General features: G+C 52.8%; 1 protein-coding gene across 2 annotated transcripts; it reads left to right on the top strand.

Moving 5' to 3' along the window:
• The first annotated feature begins 8,082 nt into the window (after positions 1 to 8,082).
• UNC119B (unc-119 lipid binding chaperone B) lies at positions 8,083 to 21,825 on the top strand. Of its 2 annotated transcripts, none has more exons than XR_016227252.1 (5): positions 8,083 to 8,374; positions 12,881 to 12,994; positions 15,861 to 16,091; positions 16,219 to 16,391; positions 18,369 to 18,768. XR_016227252.1 is itself a non-coding variant. In XM_051835841.3 (5 exons), exons 1-5 carry the CDS (start codon positions 8,131 to 8,133, stop codon positions 18,479 to 18,481), a joined length of 756 nt encoding a protein of 251 aa, XP_051691801.3. In that variant the 5' UTR covers positions 8,083 to 8,130; the 3' UTR covers positions 18,482 to 21,825. The 2 variants fall into 2 exon arrangements, 1 of the variants encoding a protein (XP_051691801.3); XM_051835841.3 differs by having other exon boundaries at positions 15,980 to 16,091; positions 18,369 to 21,825.
• The last annotated feature ends 205 nt before the right edge of the window (positions 21,826 to 22,030 follow it).

The following is a 22,030-nucleotide window of genomic DNA, read 5'->3' on the forward strand; positions in this document are numbered from 1 at the left end:
CAAGAGGAGGTCTCCTCCTGTGTCAAGGCTGGGCGCTACTGTGCATTTAGCTGCGTGTCTATTGCTTTTCTTTCATCCTGGTCAGGGAAATGATTGCTACACAGTAAAACCCTGGCTGGCCATTTCATCTGTGAGTGCAAATTCAAGGGATAAAAACAGTTACTTTGTTTCCACTCTCACTGGCACACCAGACCCTGAAGTAAGTACATCAGGCCTGTCACTGCCTCTGGCACTGTTTCCCTTATCCTCCCAGCCAGCCTGTGGACAAGCTGAGCCACAGCATGTTTTCCTCTGCTTTCTCCTTTCCCTTTTTTCTGGTGCGCTCTCACTGGTGAGCATACAGTGGGTTGGGCAGGATGCGGGAAGGAATTTTTAACTGGAATGTATTAGCCACATTTTACAGCTGAGGAACATGAAACCAAAAAGCACAGTAACTAACCCATGGCTGATCTGTGAAAGGTGAAGCCAAGGGGCCAGCGCTGTGGCGCAGCAGGTAAAGCCACGCCAGTTTTAGTCCCGGCTGCTCCACTTCCAATCCAGCTCTCTGCTGTGGCCTGGGAAAGCAGTAGAAGATGGCCCAAGTGCTTGGGCCCCTGCACCCACATAGGAGACCCAGATGAAACTCCTGGCTTCAGATCAGCTCAGCTCCAGCTGTTGCGGCCATTTGGGGAGTGAACCAGTGGATGGAAGACTCCTCTGCCTCTGCCTCTCTCTAACTCTGCCTTTCAAATAAATAATTTAAGCCCAGTCTATCTGCCATCAAAACCCATGGTTTCTAAGGCTGTGAAATAATCATTATAGCTATCCTTGACTGAGCCCTTAAAATGAGCTGGGCCCAGAGCCAAGCCCTTTAGAGATGGTATCTGTGCTTAGTCTTCCATAAACCAGTTAGTCTCACCCTGTAAGAGGTGAGGTGACTCGCCCAAGGCCACACAGGCAGCGCTAGGATTTTTTGTTTATTTTCACTTTGAGAAGCAGAGAGAGACAGAGGGACAGTGAGATTTTTCCATCTGCTGGTTTACTCCCCAAATTCCTGCAACAGCCAGGGCTGGGCCAAGCCCAAGTCAGGGCTCCAGAACTCAGTTCTTGCACGTGGGTGGCAGGAACTCAAGTATCAGGCATCATCTGCCTCCCAGGGTGTGCACATTAGGACGCTGGGAATCCAGCACTCGTAGAAGTTGCAGGTATTCCAAGTGGCATCTTAACCGCTCTGCCAATACCCACTCCCAGAGCTGGGATTTTTTTTTTTTTTTTTTTTTTAAGATTTATTTATTTATTTGAAAGGCAGAGTTCAGAGAGGCAGAGAGAAGGAGAAAAAGGTCTTCATCTGCTGGTTCACTCCCCAGATGGCCACAATGGCCGGAGCGGCGCCGATCAAGAGCCAGGAGCTTCCTTCAGGTCTCCCACACCGGTACAGGGGCCCAAGCACTTGGACCAACTTCTACTGCTTTCCCAGGCCACAGCAGACAGCTGGATCGGAAGTGGAGCAGCCAGGACTTGAACCGTGCCCGTATGGGATGCTGGCACTGCAGACCAGGGCTTTAACCCACTGCGCCACAGGGCCAGCCCCCAGAGCTGGGACATTAAACCAAGACACTCTTATCTACTTCAGGGGTGGGGAATGCCTGCAGCTGCAGGCAGGACTCAGATTCAGTACATCTACAGTAGACTGAGGTTTTAAGTTGATCATTTTAATGAAATCCAAGTGACCCCATGATGCCATGTGACATGGCTCCAGAATCTACCTGCTGTATTTCTCCAGGCAGGAATGGAAGCCACTGGTTTTGGGGAGGGAGAGTGGAGGGGAGTCTGGCCTGCCCCCATCAGTTACCCCTTGAGAGCAGAAGTCAGTTCTGGGCTCCAAGAATAAGGCCAGTGTTGATGGAGTCTGTCCTCAGGGCCCCAACAGGCCGAGAGGCCCACAGAGCCTCTTTCTTAGGTTGAGCCCACCCATAACTAGAGTTCTTTACTCTTTCAGATTTAGCTGTTACTATTTCTAGTAGCTTCACACAAGCTGCCAGATGGGGAAGAGACCTGAAGAAGCCCTGCTCCAGGGAGCTGCAGGGAGGGAAACTGTCTGACCAAAGAGCGTGGGCCAAGTCCCGGGGTTGGGTTGGACCACTCCTCGGGTCCAGATCTTAATCTTGCTAAGGAAATCAGGCTCCCGGGTGGCTGGAGCCGGTGTGTCAGACCTTTCTCCAAACTTAGTAGCCCTCCCATCCCCCAAAGAGGAAGAGAAATGAAATTTTCCAACACTTACTGGAAAGCTTGTTGCTCTAGCCATGGTGAGGGGTCAGGGCAGAAGAGGGCGGGGCATGGAGGGCTCAGAGCAAGCAGGCCCAAGCATCTTAGTTTTCTGTTTGTTCCTAACCACTTAGGTTAGTAGAAGGCAGCCTCGCTTGCTTTTTAGCTCAGGCCTGCCTTGTATGAAGGCCCTGGGGCTCCCTCACTGCTTCTGCTGGAATCCATGTAGGTCAGTCCTCAAGGCCTGGTCCCTGGCTCCTTTCCTCTCAGCTCTTACTGGAGGGTTTCTCTTCAGTCACAGCTCTCTCCCCTCTGGCTCAGTGTGCCTGCCCCTGGCATGGGCCTGGAGAAAAAGGCGGGTGTTCATGAGACACCCCCTGGCATCGGTGCAGTGCTTTTTCGTTGCTGTTTTGCATCTCTTCACAACACTCCTGGAAAGGGCTCGGGGGAGTCATGACCTGCTCGAAGTTACAGCTGGTAAATGGCAGAGCAAGGACTGGAACCCGGCCCTGTCTGAGCGCTAAACTTGCCCTCTTAATGCCATAATTACAATTTAATCTTTTGTACTGTTTTTTAAAAGGAGCCTTTAGAATGCTGATAACTGATTAAGATATCATGGGGGTCTATCCCATTCTTTCTGAGAAAGAGAATAACCTTTTAAGATTTGGTGATGGTCCAAGTACTTGGGTCTCTCACATGGGAGACCTGGATGGAGTTTTTGGCTTCTGGCTTTGGCCTGGCCCAGCCCTGGCTGTTGGGGGCATTTGGGGAGTGAACCAACAGATGGAAGATCTCTCTCTCTGTCACTCTCCCTTTCAAATAAATAAATCCTTTAAAAAGATCATATAAATAGTGTTCGGTGCTCTAGCACAGTAGGTTAAAGCCCTGGCCTTCAGTGCCAGCATCCCATATGGGCACTGGTTCAAGTCCTGGCTGCACCACTTCTGATCCAGCTCTCTGCTATGGCTTGGGGAAGCAGTAGAAGATGGCCCAAGTCCTTGGGCCCCTGCACCCACGTGGGAGACTCAAGAAGCTCCTGGCTCCTGGCTTCAGATCAACTCAGCTAAGGCTGTTGTGGTCATCTGGGGAGTGAACCAGTGGATGGAAGACCTCTCTCTGGCTTTACCTCTCTCTGTAACTCTGTCTTTCAAAAAAATAAAATAAACCTTTTTTAAAAAATGATATACACAAAATATTTTTTAAAAATTATATGAAGTACAAAATGTAAAAAAATGGTTTTCATGACTGTCCCTGTAATCCCTAGAGGATTTATGGGTGATGACCTGGTAGGTATCTTTTATATGTATTTACATACATATGTGTATATATATATATATGTGGTCTTTAAACAAGATCACATTCTTCACCATACTTTTTACTTAGTATGTCTTTTTTTTTTTTTTTTAAGATTTATTTTATTTGAAAGGCAGAGTTACAGAGAGGCAGAGAGAGAGGTCTTCTATCTGCTAGTTCACTTCTCAGATGGCCACAATGGCTGGAGCTGCACCCATCCAAAGCCAGGAGCCAGGAGCTTCTGGGTCTCCCATGAGGGTGGAGGGGCCCAATGACTTGGGCCATCTTCCACTGCTTTCCCAGACCATAGCAGAGAGCTGGATGGGAAGTGGAGCAGCCAAGACTGGTACTGGTGCCCACAGGGGATGCTGGTGCTGCAGGTAACGGCTTTATTCCCTATGCCACAGTGCCAGTCCCGTTAGTATGTCTTAGAGAGCTTGTGCATACCGACAGGTCAGTACGTGGAGATTTTCTTCTATCTCCAGGGCTGTGCGGTATCTTATGGTTAGATTGTAATATAGTTTACCAGTTCCTTACTGGTGAATGTTAAGGTAGTATTTATGTTTTGTTAGCAGTACAAGCTGCTGCAACAAACATGCTCATACATACATACTTTGGAAGCACTGCCATCCACAAGGCTCTGTGGATTTTTACTTACCAACCTTGTGCTCTATGACTTTGGAATTTGCTACAGATTTTTTTTTTATATCCAGGTAGGATATAAATAGTAAATTAGTGCTTTTTAAAACCAGCCCTCAGCCAGGGAGTGAAATGACTTGGGTATGAGGGAAATTGCTAGCTCCTAGCCCCAGGCCACAAGGCCTGCCTGCAGTCCTAGCCATGCCCTGCTGATTCTATGCATGCTGTCTTAGGGAGGCAGCAGAAGCAGCAGTGCACTTCTCCAGCTTGGCAGAAAGAGGCCCTCTGGTGTCTCGCTCGCCTCTGACTGCACCAGCTGCAGGCCCCACCTGACTACCTTAATTTGAGGCAGACTGCAGGGTTACTGTGGGTCTGCCCTGGACACGGGCCACTGTCATACCTTTTCCAGGCAAGAAAACAACCAGCCGTAGGGAGTCATAGAGCTGGGGTGAAAGGGAGGCCAGCCTCGCCCAGCCCAGGGAAATCCTGAGTTGCTGTTTAGTACACTAATTCTGGTTTCCTTCTTCCCCCAAACACAGTGTTAGTATATGTAATTTTCAAACAACATGTTTAAAGAGCCTTTAACATATGAGGAGTCTTCAGAAAGTTTATGGAAAATGCACAGTATCAAAAAATTATAAAGGAATTTCCAGGTTTTTTGGGCACCAAAATAAATTTGAGAGAGAGGGGGAGAGAGACAGCTCCTGTCTGCTGGCTCACTTCCCAAATCCTCCAATTGCTGGGAATAGGCCCGGCTGAAGCCAGGAGCAGGGACCTGAGTGGAGGTCTTTTACATGGTGGCAGGAATCCAAGTACTTGCCGCATCACCGCTGCCTCCCAGAGTGTGCGTGAGTAGGAAGTTGAATCTGAAGAGGAGCAAGGACTTGAACCCAGGCACTGTGATACAGGACGCACGTGTCCCAACCCATAGCTTAACCACAAGGTCAAATGCTCACCCCAACTTATCTTTTAATTCCAATTCTCTACAAACTTTAAAAAATACTCTCACACCTTAGGAGGATTTGGTAGGGAAAGATACATTGGAGGTTACAGGCCTGATTTTTTCTATACCTTTAAAAAATGTAATCATATGCCCTCTACATAATTTCTTTTTATGTGTTCTATATATTTCTTTTAAATATTTATTTCTTTATTTGAAAGGCAGAGTGACAGAAAGAGAGAGAAAAAGAGATCTTCCACCTGCTGGTTCACTCCCCAAATGGCCATGACAGTCAGGGCTGGGCCAGGACAAAGCCAGGAAGGAGCCAGGAACTCCATCCAGGTCTGCCAGGTGGCAGGTGCCCAAGCACTTGGGCCGTCTTCCACTGCTTTCCCAGGCACATTAGCAGGGAGCTGGATTGGAAGCAGAGCATCCAGGACCTGAACCAGCACTCGTGGGATGCCAGCATCGCAGGCAGCGGCTTAACCCATTGTGCCACAATGCCAGTGCTCTATTCTGTGTGTGTGTGTGTGTGTGTGCACACGCTCTATTCTAAGGACAGTCTATTTCTTTTTCACCACAGATCATAGGCAGTGACCAGGCAGGCCCTGACACTCTCAATATGGCAGTATTTAATTTTTCAAAATAGCAGAAAAGGGTGATCAAGTTTGAGGTTGATTTTACATTTGAAAATAAGGCTACTTTGGCAGTGTCTGCCTTCCAGACGTAAATCCTAAGGTATTTTCTCTCTAAAAGTTCACAAGCAGCCCATGATCATATGCTTGTGATAGAACAGTATGGAAGAAACTCTGGTGTCAGCAGTGAACAAATGCCTTCCAGCTCCACCCAGTATGCTCCCGCCCAGAGGAGATGAAGTCCGGTTAACACTTCAGGGTTCACGCAGGCCTCCTTTACGGTTACAGAAACACATCCCACATTCAGAGATAGCCACGCATCACTGAAAGAACATCCTGATCACTACGTTATTAGGTGATTTCGTCATGCAAATATAGCGTGTATTTACACAAACTAAGCTACAACATCTGTAGGCCATATATATATATATATATATTTTTTTTTTTTTTTTAAGAGAGAGGGGTGGGGGGAGACAGATTGTCCAGCCACTGGTTCACTTCCCAAATGGCCACAAAGGCCTGGGCTGGTCCAGGCTGAAGCTGAGAGCCAGGAACTCCATCCGGGTCTCCTGTGTAGGTGGCAGGGGCTCAAGTACTTGGACCGTCCTCTGCTGCTTTCCCAGGTGTGTTAGCAGGGAGCTGGATGGGAAGCGGGAAAGCCTGGACTAGAACTGGCAGTCTGGTATAGGATGCTGGAGTCGCAGGCAATGGCTTAACCTGCTGCGCCCCAACACTGGCCCCAGGGCCATCTAATCCTATGGACAGCTGGTTGTTGACTGAAATGCAGTGCAGGACTATACCTTTTATTTTAAATAAAGGAGAGTCTGTGTTTGCTTCCCCCCAACCACTTAATATATTTTGGAGATCTTTCCGTACTCGTGTACATGCATAGATCAATCTCATTCTTTGCAACATTAGTGGCCCCACATGTAATTTACTGTAATATGTCAGTTTCAGATGGCCCTGAAGTAATCATCGTGCATACGTGTGGACTGAATTCCTGAGTGTAAACGAGTTAGCACATTTGTCATCCTCCCTAGAAAGAAGAGAGCAGGTGGCTGTGGTCCAGGTGCTTGGAGAACAAGGTTGGAGTGAGAGTGAGTGAGACCGTGGGAGACAGCTGCGTGCTGGACCACCCTCTTGGTGGTTCACAATCCACTAGCAGATCAGCAGCCACTCAGTGCTGAGCGGTTCAAAAAGAGCTGCTTGCAAAGTCTCTGAGCACATTTACTAGAATCCCCCTGAGTGGGTCTGGTGAGTGCCACCAGAAGCTAATCTCTTAAATACAGGACAGCATTTAGATAGGAACTGGGCCACAGACTGTTCCACCCAGCTGGGCGGCAGGGGCAAGGGCACGTTTAGACTTTGTCTAGGGACCAGGCGAGGCCAGTCGGTTCCTCCTTCGCCCCTCACGTCCAGCGAGAGGGACCCACCAAGCCTGGCAGCAGTCGGGTCTGGAGGCTGCCCATCGAGGGAGGGGTAGAGTTTCACCCTGGCCATGTATGTATGGCTGAGACTAGCAGACTCAGGTCCAGGCTTTCGACAGAGAGGAGTGTAGACAGGTCCTGAGTCCCTGGGGACGCAACAACCTGGGGTCTAAGGTACACAGATCCTGATTCCCTGGGGACGCAACAACCTGGGGGCCGGCACTGTGGTGCAGCGGGCGGGGGTGCCCACCTGTGATGCCAGCATCCCATGCTTGAGCGCTGGTTCAAGTCCCGGCTGCTGCTAATGTGCCTGAGAAGATAGTGAGAAATGCTCCCGGCTTGGGCCTGGCCCAGCCACTCCTGGGCGCTCTCCTGGCACCTTTGCTGCAGTCAGCAGTCTTGTTTTCTCGTTGATTCCCACCTGGCTTGTCCAGGGAACGTGTCCCCATAATGAGTGATGTATGTCACAGAAGTATATGAAGTCCCCCCCTCTCAGGCTGGGGCCGCTCAGACTTTCACTAACAGCTCACTCTCACCCACATTATGGAGCCCCTACCAAGCTGCCCAGGATACAGTGGTGAATAAGGGAGCCTCATCCCTGTCCTCATGCCTGCGTCCTTACTGCACAAGGCCCAGCCCAAGGCACTGGAGGCAGGCCTCAGAAATGAGTCTGTTCCGGAAGCTTGCTTTCGACGGGCCTTTGCATTGCAAAGCGCGGTTTCTAATGGACATTCTCTCCTGGAGATATTAAAAAACATCTCCACGTGCCGAGTCCGCAGAAACCCCTGGGACCCCCGAGGCGCACCACCTGCCGGGCCCGCGGCCGGAGGAAGGCCGCCCATCCCAGGCCCCGCCCCTCCCAGGCCCCGCCCCGCCCAGGTGCCGCCGGCCCCGCCCCCGCTCTCCATAGTTACGGCGCTGTGGAGGCGGCGGCCATCTTGGCGGCGGAGCGATGAACGGGTCGAACCCGAAGGCTGCGGCCGCGGGGTCGGCGGCGGGGCCCGGGGGGCTGGTGGCTGGCAAGGAGGAGAAGAAGAAGGCGGGCGGCGGCGTCCTGAACAGGCTCAAGGCGCGGCGGCAGGCGCCCCACCACGCGGCCGACGACGGCATCGGGACAGCGGTCACGGAGCAGGAGCTGCTGGCGCTGGACACCATCCGGCCCGAGCACGTCCTGCGCCTCGGCCGGGTCACCGAGAGTGAGTGCCGGGCGGGCCGCGCCCTCCCCTCGCGCCGGGCCCCCGCGCCCCTTGTCTGCCACCCAGGCCCCCTCGGTCGGCCCAGGCCGCGCTCCCCACTGCCCTCGCCACCCTCGCCGAGACCCGGTGGGGAAGGGGGGACCGGGAGCGTGGCTCCGGCCAGGCCGCTCGGGCCGGGCCCATCCCCGCCCCCGCGGTACCCGATAGAGTAGGGGTCGTGGGCCGGCCGGAGCCTCGACCCCGCGGCCCCGCCCCGCCCCAGCCGTCCCTGAAGTTCCCGCCGGGCCAGGCGTCCTCGCCGGTCTCCCTCAGCTCGCGCAGCCGCTGCCAGGCCGGAGCCCCTACCTGCTTTTCGCTGCTCTTCCCTCCGCCCCGGCCCCTGACAGCCCCGCCCCCACGCCACCCCTCTTTGGGTCGCCGGCGGTGCCCCTTTGTGTGCTGGTGGCCTCTTTCTAACTCAGAACACATGGCCTTGGCATGTCGTCGTGCACACTTAGAGCTGTGCCGCCCCATCCACAGAAGTTGTTAATAAAGTTGCAGTTTAGGTACAAACTCCAACACGTGAATCCTGCGCTTGGCGTTTCTTCAGAAAATGCACATCTGGCGGAAAAGGCAGCCCTCCTGGGAGGGAGCCCGGTGCTCACTCCCCAGCTTGTTCCCTTCAGCCAAGCCCAGGAGTTTGCAGTCACCTGCTGAGGCCCCCACCCCCACCTCTGCAGACCGCTGACCCCTGCTGTGATCAGGCCGACCCTGGAGTGTGTTAGTAGTCAGCTCCCCGGTGGCTCAGTGTTCTGGGAGTTTGAGGGAAGTAGGCCTTGGTCCAGCCTGTGCAAAAGGGAATTCCGGCTCCTAAAGTAGTTGTACTGGGAATGTTGTCATGTCACCAGTGTCCACCACTGTTTGGGCAGAGCTGCCCTTTGTGCACAGGAGTGGATCTGCACAGTCTTGCCGTTCAGCTTCCGTTCTCACCCAGTCTTCTTTTCAGGAGGACAGAAATGCTCGGCCCCTGACCTATGACCTCGCGCTTTCTCCTGATACGGGTGAGCCAGGCCATTCCAGGGCCTGGCCCTGCGCATCGCTCTTGGGGCACACTCAGGTCTCTCTGGGGGCTTGGGAGTGGTGCCATTGCTAAACCTGCTTTTGCAGCTTTTTGGAGAAAGCCACAGAGAGAACGCCGTGACCCCTGGGTTCTCTTGGTCTCGTCCACATCTTGTCTGTTCGATTAAGCAGGTTCTTCTCTAGAGGCTTGGCAGCACAGCCTTCTCTGCAGTTACCAGATACTCACTCGCGCCCAGTGTGCCTGTTTTTTTCTAAAGAGACAGCTTGTAAAACAAGAACAACTTACACATAATATAAGGTGTCAGAATGAGTTGTGGAGAAGATGCTGTTCAGGCGTTGTCATGGAAGGAAATCAGTGATTTTACTTTTTTTTTTTTTTTCGACAGGCAGAGTTAGTGAGAGAGAGAGACAGAGAGAAAGGTCTTCCTTTTCCTGTGGGTTCACCCCCCAAATGACTGCTACGACCGGCACTGCGCCAATCCGAAGCCAGGAGCCAGGTGCTTCTCCTGGTCTCCCATATGGGTGCAGGGCCCAAGCACTTGGGCCATCCTCCACTGCACTCCCGGGCCACAGCAGAGAGCTGGACTGGAAGAAGAGCAACTGTGACAGAATCTGGTGCCCCAACCGGGACTAGAACCCGGGGTGCTGGCGGAGGATTAGCTTAATGAGCCACGGCGCCGGCCTAGTGATTTTACTTTTTAAAGACTTATTTATTTGAGGGGGCTGGCATTGTGGTGTAGCAAGTTAAGCCGCCGCCTGCAGTGCTGGCATCCCATGTGGATGCCAGTTCGAGACCTACTGTTCCACTTCCTATTCAGCTCTCTGCTATGGCCTGGGAAAGCAGTAGGTGATGGCCCAAGTCCTTGGGCCCCTGCACCCATGCTGGAGACCCAGAAGAAGCTCCTGGCTTTGGCTCAGCGCAGCTCTGGCCATTGCAGCCATTTGGGGAGTGAACCAGTGGATGGAAGGTCTCTCTCTCTCTGTAACTCTGATTTTGAAATAAACAAATCTTTTAAAAAAAGATTTATTTATTTGAAAGGCGGACATATATATATATGTATATATATATATATATAATATATGGAGAGAGAGAGAGAGAGAAACTTCCATCTGCTGGTTCTCTCCCCCAAAATGGCCACAATGGCCAGGGCTGGGCCAGGCCTAAGCCTGGCGCTTCATCTGGGTTTCCCATGTGGGTGCAGGGGCCCAAGCTCTTGGTCTATCCTCTGCTGCTCTTCCAGGCATATCAGTAGGGAGCTAGGTCAAAGTGGAGCAGCCGGGACTTGAACTGGTGCCCATATGGGGTATCAGCACTGCAGTGGCTTTACCTGCTACGCCACAGTGTCGGCCCAGGTTTTGTTTTTGTTTTTGTTTTTTTTTTTAATTTTTAAAATTTTTTTATTTGAATGGTAGAGTTACAGAGAGAGAGAAGATTTTCTACCTGCTGTTTCATTCCCCAAATGGTTGCAACAGCCAGCACTGGGCCAGACTGAAGCCAGGAGCTTCCTTAGGGTCTCACATGTGGGTACAGTGGCCCAAAGACTTGGGCCATTTTCTGCTGCTTTTCCAGGTGCATTAGCAGGAAGCTGTATCAGAAGCAGAGCATCCAGGACTTGAACTGGCTCCCATGTGGGATGCTGGTGTCACAGGCGTTGGCTTTATCCACTGCACCACAGCTCTGGCCCCAGTCAGTGACATTTTTGTGGTCAGTGTTATTTTGCTGTGATGCTCAGGTTGTAGGTTTTAGGTTTTAACGATGTGGACCTAATGCCCTCACTGGCAAGTTTATCCTGGTGCCTGAGCGTGTGTGGTCTACTGTATAGTTTTGTATAACCCCCACAATCAAAAAAATCTAAAAGTGGTCTTTCCTTTTTAAGTAGTTGGACAAAGCCAATAAGAGTAAAATCTGGGAGGCCAGCACTGTGCTGTAGTGGGTAAAGCTGTTGCCTGCAGTACCAGCATCCCATATGCATGCTGGTTCAAGTCCCGGCTGCTCCACTTCCAATCCAGCTCTCTGCTATGGCCTGGGAAAGCAGTAGAAGATGGCCCAAGTCCTTGGGCCCCTGCACCCATGGAGGAGACCCAGAAGAACTTCTGCTCCTGGTTTCAGATTGGTGCAGCTCAAGCCATTGCAACCATTTGGGGAGTGAACCAGCGGATGGAAGACCTCTCTCTCTCTCTGCCTCTCTCTAACTCTGACTTTCAAGTAAAATAAATAAATCTTCAAAAAAACTAAAATCTGGTGACATGTGGTTATTGTATAAAATTCATATTTCAGCATCGCTAAATATGATTTTATTGGACTAGGGTCACACTTATTCATTTATGTATTGTCTGTGGATGATTTTGTGCTGTGAAGACAGATTTGAGTGGTTCTGACATTGTCCATGTGGCCACAGTGCCTTAATTTATTAAATAATTATTTTAAAGATTTATTTATTTGGAAGAATTAGAGAGAGGGAGAGACATTGAGAGAGATCTTCCATCCCCTGGTTCACTCCCCAGATGGCTGCAGTGGCCAGGAGCCAGGAGCTTCATCTGGGACTTCCACAAGGGTTCAGGGGCCCAAGCACTTGGGCCTTCTTCCCCGCTGCTTTCCCAGGTGCATTAGCAGGGAGTTGGATTGGAAGTGGAGCAGCCAGGACTTGAACTGGCACCCATATAAGATGCTGACACTGTAGAAGGTGGCTTATCCTGCTGCCACAGTGCCAGCCCCAATTTATTAAATAATTTGAGCAGCAGACAGAGCCCTCATTGACTGGTTTCACTCTCCAAATGACTGCAGTGATTGGGTCTGGGCCAGGCCAAACCCAGGAGCTAGGAACTCAGTCCAGGTCTCCTACATGAGCAGCAGAAACCCAAATACTTGAGCCATCACTGCTGCCTCCAAGAGCCTACTCTAGCAGGATGCTGGAGTCTGGAGCTAGAGCCCAGCATCAAACCCAGACATTCCGCTATGGGAGGCAGATGTCTCGCTTAACCTGTGTCTTACCTGCTAGGCCAGATGTGTACACGGCCTAAATCATAGTCTCGCCCTTTATAGAGTTTGCTGACCCCTGCTTTCTCATATGCATGTTTGGCTTATAAATAAGGCAGCAATCATACTGTCTGTTAAATCAGTATAAATGTTTTGAAATGGATTTCTTAAAGGAGTTCCTATTGTGACACCATGTTGATAATGAAAGCGTTGTAGATGTTTCCAGAGAAATCCCTTTCCTGTCCCCTGTATGAAAGCTTGCTGACCGTCCATCATGCAAAGCCCCTGCCCGTTTTTGCTTTCTTGGATCCCCTGATTCTCTTCACACAGCTGTTGCTTACGATGACACAAGAGAAATCCCAGGGGCTGTAGCAGGTGGATTGTAGAGGGAAAATACCCGCGCTGGCTTCTCAACTGGAGTGTGGATTTGGGAGATTCCTCACCAGCAGTGGTTTCTTTCTCATTTTCAGATTATTTATGTAAACCCGAGGACAACATCTACAGTATTGACTTCACCCGCTTCAAGATTCGGGATTTGGAGACAGGGACGGTGCTTTTTGAGATTGCCAAGCCTTGCGTTTCAGGTAGGCCTCGAGGTGGTGGTGCCCGCTTGGCAGGGCCGAGGGGTCTGAATCCAGAACGGTGGGCTGTCACGGCTCGTTTCTTGGCTCCCGCGTCCACCTTCTGCCGGGAGGGCTGCTTGGCAACTTTGCTGAGTGGCTCGCTGCTCCTCTGCCCGTGTGGTCTTCACACCCCTGTGACGAGCTGTCGCCCCCGTTTCACAGAGAATGAACAGAGGCCCAGAATTCCCAAATGGTATCTTGTTAAGGTCCTGTGCTCTTTCATCTTTTAAAAAATGTATGTATTTGAGAGACAGAGTGAGACCTAGACACTCCGAGATCTCCCATCTGTTGGTTCACTCTCTAAATGTCCACAGTGGCTGGGGCTAGGCTAGACTGAAGCCAAGAGCCAGGAACTCATTCTGGGTCTCCCAGGTGGGTGGCAGGGACTCAGTTACTTAAGCAATCACCTCTGCCTTCGGTTCTGCATTAGCAAGAAGCTGGAATCAGGAGCTGGAGCCAGGCCTTGAGTCCAGGCACTGCCTGGAGAGGAGACAGCGGTCCTAATCAGTGTCTTCACCCTAGCCCGGACACCCAGCCCTTCTCTGTCTTATCATATTGCCCCAGCTAGCAAAGGACTCCTTACAATTAAACTGCAGTGAGGAAAACTCACCTGAGCCCCGAGTCCTGAAACTGAGGGGTCCAGTCCAGACCGAAAGGCAGTTTCGTCTTGCTCTCCGTTACATAGTGCTTTGGTTTTAATCTCTGCCTTTTTCTGGAAGAAGAGACCTATAGCTTACCTATTTAGGATTCCTTAAATTAGGCTTGACTGGGCACTTCCTGTGCCTCTGAAGCATTTTCAGGGTGATTCATACTTGGCCAGGAGACCCTGTTACAAGTTTTTGGAATGCCTCACTGGAGATTTGGCGCCCCCTGGAGTTAGTTGTTAGAACATCCATACACAGCGCCTATGTGGTATCCACTCAGATGAAAGCTTGTATTTGCAAAGCTTTTCTTACCTGATTTGCTACTGAGAAAGAGCCAGAAAATTTGTCAAGGCAGGCAGCAGCATCTCAGAGAAGTGAAAAGACTTTCTTGAGAGTTTCAGCTCAGAGTAATTACAGTGCCAACTTTAAAGCCCTGGTCTCGCCCCCATCTGATGTTCTTTATGCTGTCGTAAGCTGGTTCTGACCAAGATGCCTAAAGTCAGGGCCTCTGGCTTCCTGGGTCTGTGGTGTTCTCATCCCAAGTCGCTCATCCGGGTACTTTGGATGTCTCAGGGATTCCAGGGCTACCATGGCTGTGTGGCTTTGGATTAGACTGGGCACAGAGTAGTCATTTCAGACAAAACTGACCTCTGTCAGGAGGGCCACCACAGATGCTAGAAAGTGTCTGCATTCTCAAACTCTCCAGTCTGTGTTTGAGGATCTTCACTCACGTGGAGTAGCCACCACTTTCCTGCTGCCCTTGTTCTGGTGAGTTCAAGCCCCTGAGAAGGTTTGGTCTCACTCTTGGAATCCCGTCTTGGAGCCCGGGCTCTAGAATCTGCAGGTGTGAACCCTCCTCAGTGTGGCTGCCCACTCTGGAGGTGTCACTGGCAGAGATGGCTGATGCTGAGAAGGTCCGTGTTCAGCATAGACCCGGAGGGTGCAGGTGCCTTGGTCACAGTAGAACGGTTCTCGAGTCCGTTTTACAACTCGGATCTGGGTTTAGGAATGTTCTGCAGCAGGCCAGCATTCACCTGGTGGAGGCCATACACGTTGGACCATCACTCACGTGCTTCACCCTCGCCCAGGTGCTCGAGGGCTGGGCCTAGAGTGGCCTTGACTAGACCTCAGTCCCAGGAAGTACAGTACCCCAAGGCTTCGAAGTAAATAACAAAATAATTTCTCATAATTCTGAAATAATTTCTGAAGCAAACAGAAATGTTTATATTCCAGAAAGAACTTTTTGACTAGTTCCACCTTTTTTAAAAAAAATTTATTTATTTGAAAGGCAAGGTTACAGAGAGGCAGTTGTAGAGAAAGAGACAGGTCTTCCATCCACTGGTTCACTCCCTAAATAGTTACCACGGCCAGAACTGGGCCAATCCAAAGCCAGGATCCAGGAACTTCTTCTGGGTCTCCCATGTGGGTGCAGGGGTCCAAGGACTTGACCACCTTCTACTGCTTTCCCAGGCCATAGCAGAGAGCTGGATCAGAAGTAGAGCAGCCAGGATTCAAACTGGCGCCCATATGGGATGATGGCACTGTAGGTGGTAGCTTTACCCACTACTAGTTTCTTATGTATGTATTTGAAAGGGGGAGTTACAAAGAGGGAGGGAGGGGAGAGACCCCCTAGTTCAGTTTTCAAATGGTTGCAATGCCCGGGGCTGGGCCTGACCAAAGCCAGGAGCCCAGAATTCCATTTGGGTCTCCCATGCAGGTGGTAGGGGCCCAAGCACTTGGGCCGTCTTCCACCGCCTTCCCAGGCACATTAGCAGGGAGCTGGACCAGAAGTGGAGCAGCCAGGACTTGAGCTGGCACTCCTATGGGATGCTGGCATCGCAGGCAGCTGCTAACCTGCTGTACCACAATGCTGGCCCTGGTGGCCTCTTTCTTTTGCACAGTGGCTAGTACTGCAGCTCTGTTTCCAGCTTCACTCTTAGGATAAGGCTCAAGCCCCCCAGTTACATAAAGAGCAAAAAGCTCAGTGTTTAAGCCAGGCTTCAAGTCAGGGAGACTTGGATTCAAATCCCTATTTCCTTCATCTGCTGTTTGAAGGGCTTCAGTCATGTTCTTCAACCTCTCTGAACTTGGGCTTCCTGCTCTGGCTGGTGGAGGTGCTACTGCCTCATAGGGTGGTGGAGGGGTTTGTGCAAAGCATGTAGCCAGGGCCTGGTGTTTCGCAGGTGTGCAGCACACACTGGCCGCCCACCCTGTGGGAGGTGGTACTGCAAATCGGTTGTCGTCATGGGGTTTGGCCGGCGGTGTGGAAAGGGCACACTGAAGATTCTGGGTGCATTTTCAGACCAGGAGGAGGACGAGGAGGCAGAAGGTGGAGACGTGGACATCAGCGCAGGACGCTTTGTCCGTTATCAGTTCACACCAGCGTTTCTCCGCCTCCGGACAGTGGGGGCTACGTGAGTACCACTCTTTCCTGAGGGGAGTGTTCTGCCGGTTCACATGGAGGAATGTTCTTGGTTGGGTTTGGGGTTGGCGTAGAGGAGGGAGGAGGCCACGTGGGAGTCACAGAGATTTCACTTGCAGGGTGGAGTTCACGGTGGGAGACAAACCTGTGTCCAACTTCCGGATGATCGAACGGCACTATTTCCGTGAGCGCTTGCTGAAAAACTTTGACTTTGACTTCGGCTTCTGCATTCCCAGCAGCAGGAACACTTGTGAACATATCTATGAGTTTCCCCAGCTCTCTGAGGACGTCAGTATGTATCCCTTGACTCTTAAAAAAATTTTTTTAAAAGATTTGAAAGGGAGAGAGGTAGACAGATTCCATCTGCTCATTCACTCCCTAAATGCCTACATCAGTGTGTGCCTTAGTGAGTGCCAACAGGGGAGTGCCAGTTCAAGTCCTGGCTGCTTCACTCCCGACCCAGCTCTGTGTTGATGCACCTGGGAAAGCAGTGGAAGCTGGCCCAAGTGCTGGGGCCCCTGCCATCCGTGTGGGAGACCTGGAAGAAGCTCCTGGCTTTGACCTGCTCCAGCCCTGGCTATTGGGGCCATCTGGGGAGTGAACCAGTAGATGGAAGATCTCTCACTCTGTATGTCTCTCCCTGTCTCTCTCTGTAATGCTGACTTTTAAATACATTAAAAAAAAAAGGCAAAAAGATGTTAGGCCTGCAGTTAGATGAAGTGGAGTCGGGGCGGGACCTGAGAGAGAAGCTGCATCATGGCTGAGCTGGAGAGGAGGAGCAGCCTTTCTGTGTCTGGGGCTTCGCCCTGGCTGTCCCGGCCCCTCAGCTGGTAACTGGGGGATGTGAGTGGACTCCTGTGCACAGTGCCTGGCTTTAGCTGCCTTGTGGGGAGGGTGCATGTACACTGGCTGGTGTCTTAGAGTCCCAGGCTCTTAAAGGCTGTCCTGTTGAAAACCATGCGCTCTCTGCTTGTGTGGAGTACTGTTCAGGTCAGAGTGGGAGGGCAGAGATGTGAGGCAGGGTGTTTGTGACAGTCTGTGCTGGCTGGACCTCCCCAGCCAGGCTGCAGTGAGTGGCTGTTGCATGAAAAGGTTACAAGCTTTCCGAGTTTTACCTCTGAAACCCAGTGAGCAGCAAGAGTTTGGAGGTCTGGACATACACCGGGTAACTTTGGCCTGGATGAGTTCAAGCGTTTTTAAAAACGAGTTGTGGGCCGGCGCCGCAGCTCACTAGGCTAATCCTCCGCCTAGCGGCGCCGGCACATCGGGTTCTAGTCCCGGTCGGGGCGCCGGATTCTGTCCCGGTTGCCCCTCTTCCAGGCCAGCCCTCTGCTGTGGCCAGGGAGTGCAGTGGAGGATGGCCCAGGTGCTTGGGCCCTGCACCCCATGGGAGACCAGGAAAAGCACCTGGCTCCTGGCTCCTGCCACCGGATCAGCGCGGTGCGCTGGCCGCGGCGGCCATTGGAGGGTGAACCAACGGCAAAGGAAGACCTTTCTCTCTGTCTCTCTCTCTCACTGTCCACTCTGCCTGTCCAAAAAAACAAAAAACAAAAACAAAAAACAAACAAACAAACAAAAAAAACCAGAAAAACGAGTTGTACCTTTTTAGCACAGTGGGAACTGAGAGCACTTGAGACCTCTGAGGACTCTGAGTGGCGTGGCTTCACTGACTCAGACCGTGGCCGAGGTCACGTCCCTGCCCTGTGTGGTTGAGGTCGGGGTGGTTGTCTGAACCGCTGGGAGATCACATTTAGACCCCAAGGTGAGCAGACCTGCCGCTGCTGGGTCATCTGTGAGCGAGTCCTGAGCCGTCTCTGGAGAGGGCTCTGTGCTCTGTGCGCTCTGCTCCCGGCCCTCATCCCCACCTGGCATTCACAGGAAGTGGGCACAGGGCGGGCAGCCTTCTGGATCTGGACAGGAGTGTCTAGAGTGGCCAATGGGCCAGCAGCCAGGGCCTGCCCGGGTCAGTGAGTGGCTGTGGTTCCTGTTGGCAAGAGGTCAGCACACTTCCCTGGGGCCCTGGCCGCAGGAGTCCAGGCTGGGGCAGCTGCGAGCTGCTTCCCCTCTTGTGTGGAAGAGGCTGTCGCGGCAGGGTGGGGCCCTGCCTGTGGGGGCTGGCTCCCTCTGCCCTCGCCTCATTGTCCTGGCAGGGAGTACCCCCATGCTCCAGAAGCGCTTCTTAGGGCCCTCGCAGGGGATGCGGCCTCTTTCCCAGCTGGTCCCGGGGCAGACTCACTCACTCCGCCTTTTTTCTTGCCCTGACTTGCAGTTCGTCTGATGATTGAAAATCCGTATGAGACCCGCTCTGACAGCTTCTACTTTGTGGACAACAAGCTGGTAATGCACAACAAGGCTGACTATGCCTATAACGGAGGCCAGTAAGCGCGGCAGGAGTGGACAGGGAGGCGCTCGGCTGCGGCCACGAGGTCCTGGCCCACGGGCTCGATGCTGCTGTCTGTCACCACACGTCTGGAACCCGGCCCCAGGTAGCCAGAGCTGGGGTGGCAGTTTCCTGTGCTCCAAGGGAGGTGCCAAGCAGTGCTGTTTCTTCCCCAGTACTTTTTCTCCCCAGCGCCCCTCCCCTTAGGTCCCAGAGGAACTAGAGTAAAGTAAAAGATTAGGGTAAGGTGCCTGGAACCCAGATTAAAAAAGAAGTTTATTTTCATGTAGTTCTAGCTGTCTGTTGGTTGTTCTGACAACTTGGTCTCTCCAGGCATCGCTCTGCCAGGCCGAGAGGTTTCTGGGTGCCGGGGAAGCTGAAAGGTGGGTCTGCCTCTGCCAGGGACTCCTCCTCTCACTGCCAGTGTTGCCGTCGGCACAGCTGCCCTCAGCTTGTGCCTAGTCTAAAACCAGCCGGAAGAATCTCGAAGCGGGAGGGAGGAGGACCTGGGGCTCTGCGGGGCTGCCCACGCGGAAGGCTGGCTTCTCTAGGCCTTCAGGGGTCCTTGGCAGGATCCTGGGCATAGACCAAGGCTTCGCCTGACAGTGCCTTCCTGGCCTCACTGTGGAGGCCAAGTGCGCTCACTCTGCTGCTCCTGGCTCCTAACTTCTGAGTATCTGAAACAGAAAGTGTCCGATCTCTTGAGGCCAGAGTGGGCCTCGTTGTACTTTGGTTTTTTTATTTCCAGACTTCTTTTGGGGAGGCTTGATGAAATGTCAGTGGTCTTCCTGGCATGTGTGGTGTGTGGTTAGAACTTCTGACGGTCCTGCTCGGGCCCCCAGGCCTGGCCTGGCGTGTGTGGGGAGACAGAGCTGTGTTGCAGCGGGGATTTGATTTCTCCACCTAGCGTGGCCGGGGGCGTTGGCTTTGCCTCTGAAACTCTCTGGATTGATTTCTTAGAGTGTTTCTGTCTGCCTTTCCTATTGCTATTGGAGCTGTTCTGGTTGTCTGGAAAGGGTGACGGAGGCTCAGGAAAACTTCCACGCACGTCCTGTGGGTGCCTGTACCCGGGGCCCTCAGTGGACAGGCTGCTGCCACCTCGGTGCCCTAGCTTGTCTGTGTGGGTGGCTGCAGGCGCTCAGCCCAGACCATGGCCTTCTGAGAAGGGTGTCCTGTGGTCAGGGCCTGTTTAGTGTAGGTAGAAAAGTGTCTGTAGCAAGGGCCCAAGTGTGGGCTAAGTCACAGTGCCTGAGACAGGAGAGCTGTGTCCCACGGTACTTGGGGGGAAAAGGGCATATGGGACCAAGGGAAGGAGGGCCAGCCTTTGCCCCCCGGATCCCCTGGGCCTCCACTGACCATTGTTGCTCCCTGTTTGGATTCCAGAGTGTAAGTGGCCTTGAACCTTTGCCCAGTCCTCTGAGCCAAGTCAGAGTCTTGGCGATGCCATGTGCTGGCGGCGTTCTCACTGAGAAAGCCCTAGGTTACCGCTGTGTGCTGGCCCTGGACGCCCCGCTGCAGAATGGGGCCTCATCACCAGACATGACTCTCAGAACTGGAGCCGACCACAAATCCAGGTGCCTTAAGTGTGGCTCTGTCCCTTAGGCTGCAGGGACGAGCTGCGCGGCCATCGTCCCTCCTCACCGTGGACAGTCATCGGCACTGTCCCCTGACCTTCTGCTTCTCGTTGCTCCTCGTGGGACGAGCTGCAGGATGATCCATCCCTTCTCTCTGTGACAGGGGCCCAGTCGGGAGTTTGTGCTCTGTGACATTTAATTAAGCGTGGTTTCTGGAACTCCTAGAGTGTGACGCCGTTGAGCGTGTCTTGGAAATGGCCAGAGCAGGCTGCATCTTGCGCACTGGTGGGCTGCCCATGTCTGCAGTGGCAGCCTGTGCTAGGATGAGCACCCTGAGGAGGGAGGAAGGGCCCTGTGGCCTGAGTAGTGCTGGGTCTCCTTTGCTGGTAGCTTGCCTGGGGCTCCCTGGGGACCACTTTGAGGCCCAGCGCTCAACCTGTGCCCCGCAGGCCAGGAATTTGCCCAGTCTGCTCCTGTTGTGCCTGTGGGGCTGTGTGTTCCTGGGTCTGGCTGCTCAGGAAATCTGGAGCCGCGTCACCACTGGGACTGTTCACTGGAATGAGTTTGAAGCGCAAGCTTGAGGTGACAGCTGGCAGTCAGACCCTCTCTGACAGTAAGGGAGCCAGTCACAAGTTCCCTCGGGAGGCCAGGTTGTTAAGGAATTTGGCCATTGACAGTAAGTTTCTTGTGGGTGGTGCAGAGGAGGGAAAAAGCAAAGGCTAGCTGCCTGGGGAGACCATGTCTTCTGTTAGAGCTGGCGTCGCAGGGGCAGCTCCTGGAGGACCACGTCCCAGCAGGGCAGCAGGCCCACTGGGTGCCACAGGGCCCACTGCCTGCAGCCCCTCCTTCTGGCCTTGTTCCAGCCCCTCTGCCTCGGGATCTCCCAGAGGGGACCTCTCTTTTCCTGAACAGACTTGGGCTAAGGTGCCCTTCTAGCTTCTCCAAAGACAACCCTGGCTTATTTCATTCCATGTGCTGTCGTGCAGGTGTAGGGAATGACCGCTGGAGTCAAGGAGGCTATGGCTGGTGTCATTTTCATGGTGGTGGCTCCACACTGCCTCCTGGTGGAGAAAGCATTTTCAGGGGCCGTTCTTCCTGCAGACGCCCCAGTCGGGCCATCTGACTTCAGCGCACAGGGACAGTGCTGGGGATGTTTGAGGCTAACCCCTCACCGGCAGTGACTGGGCGATCTTCAACTTGCTCTTCAGTTGAAATGGGACTTGTTTCTGGAGTGGAATTAGTAGGCTGTGTCTCATGCCAAATCAGGTGAGCCCTGCCTTAGCGTGTCCTGCCATGCCCGGGAGGCTCCCGGCGTCCCTTCTCTGTGAAGTCACCTTCTGGTGGCCAGCGTCACCACACATCAGTGAGGGAGTCTGCTCTGTCTGCTCTGTAAACCCTCGGCAGAGCCCGGGGAGCCCTGTCATGGAGCGCGCCGCTGTGCCTGCGTGGGAGCCCAGTTGCTGAACCTCGCGTCACTCACATTCCACGTCACCCAGCATCTCAGCCACAGGAGGATGGGGGGGGTGTGTGCTCCCTTGTTTTACAAAAGATCATGTAGAGTCATTGAAGTTGTGCGAATCTATATTTTTCCCTGCGAGTCTATTTTTCACAGAATAGAAGAAGCCTCAGTGACCTGATCTGTCCTCCTCTGGCCCACTGCCCCCAGGTCCTCCTTCCAGTCTGTGTTGTCTGTGTCGACCGTTGGCTGCTGACTTATTTGTATGAAATGTTATTTTGCCACAAGAGACACTAATAAAAGAAAGATTTTCTCAGTTTGTGTCAACCTGTCTCGTCTCCTGACTGGGCCCTGGTGTTGCAGGAGGAGCAGGGAGGGGCGTGCCCCACGGTTGTCTTGTCTGCTCACACGGCCTTTCTGTAAGCTATCTCATGTTTCTGGGATTTCTGGCTTCTAGGGTGGCTTGGCCAAGAGCATTGTGCTCGCAGTTTTTATCATTTTTATTTATATTTTGCCAGGAG

Source organism: Oryctolagus cuniculus, chromosome 21 (assembly GCF_051225735.1).
Source record: "Oryctolagus cuniculus isolate XC-2025 breed Fujian yellow rabbit chromosome 21, ASM5122573v1, whole genome shotgun sequence".
Lineage (NCBI taxonomy): Eukaryota > Metazoa > Chordata > Mammalia > Lagomorpha > Leporidae > Oryctolagus > Oryctolagus cuniculus.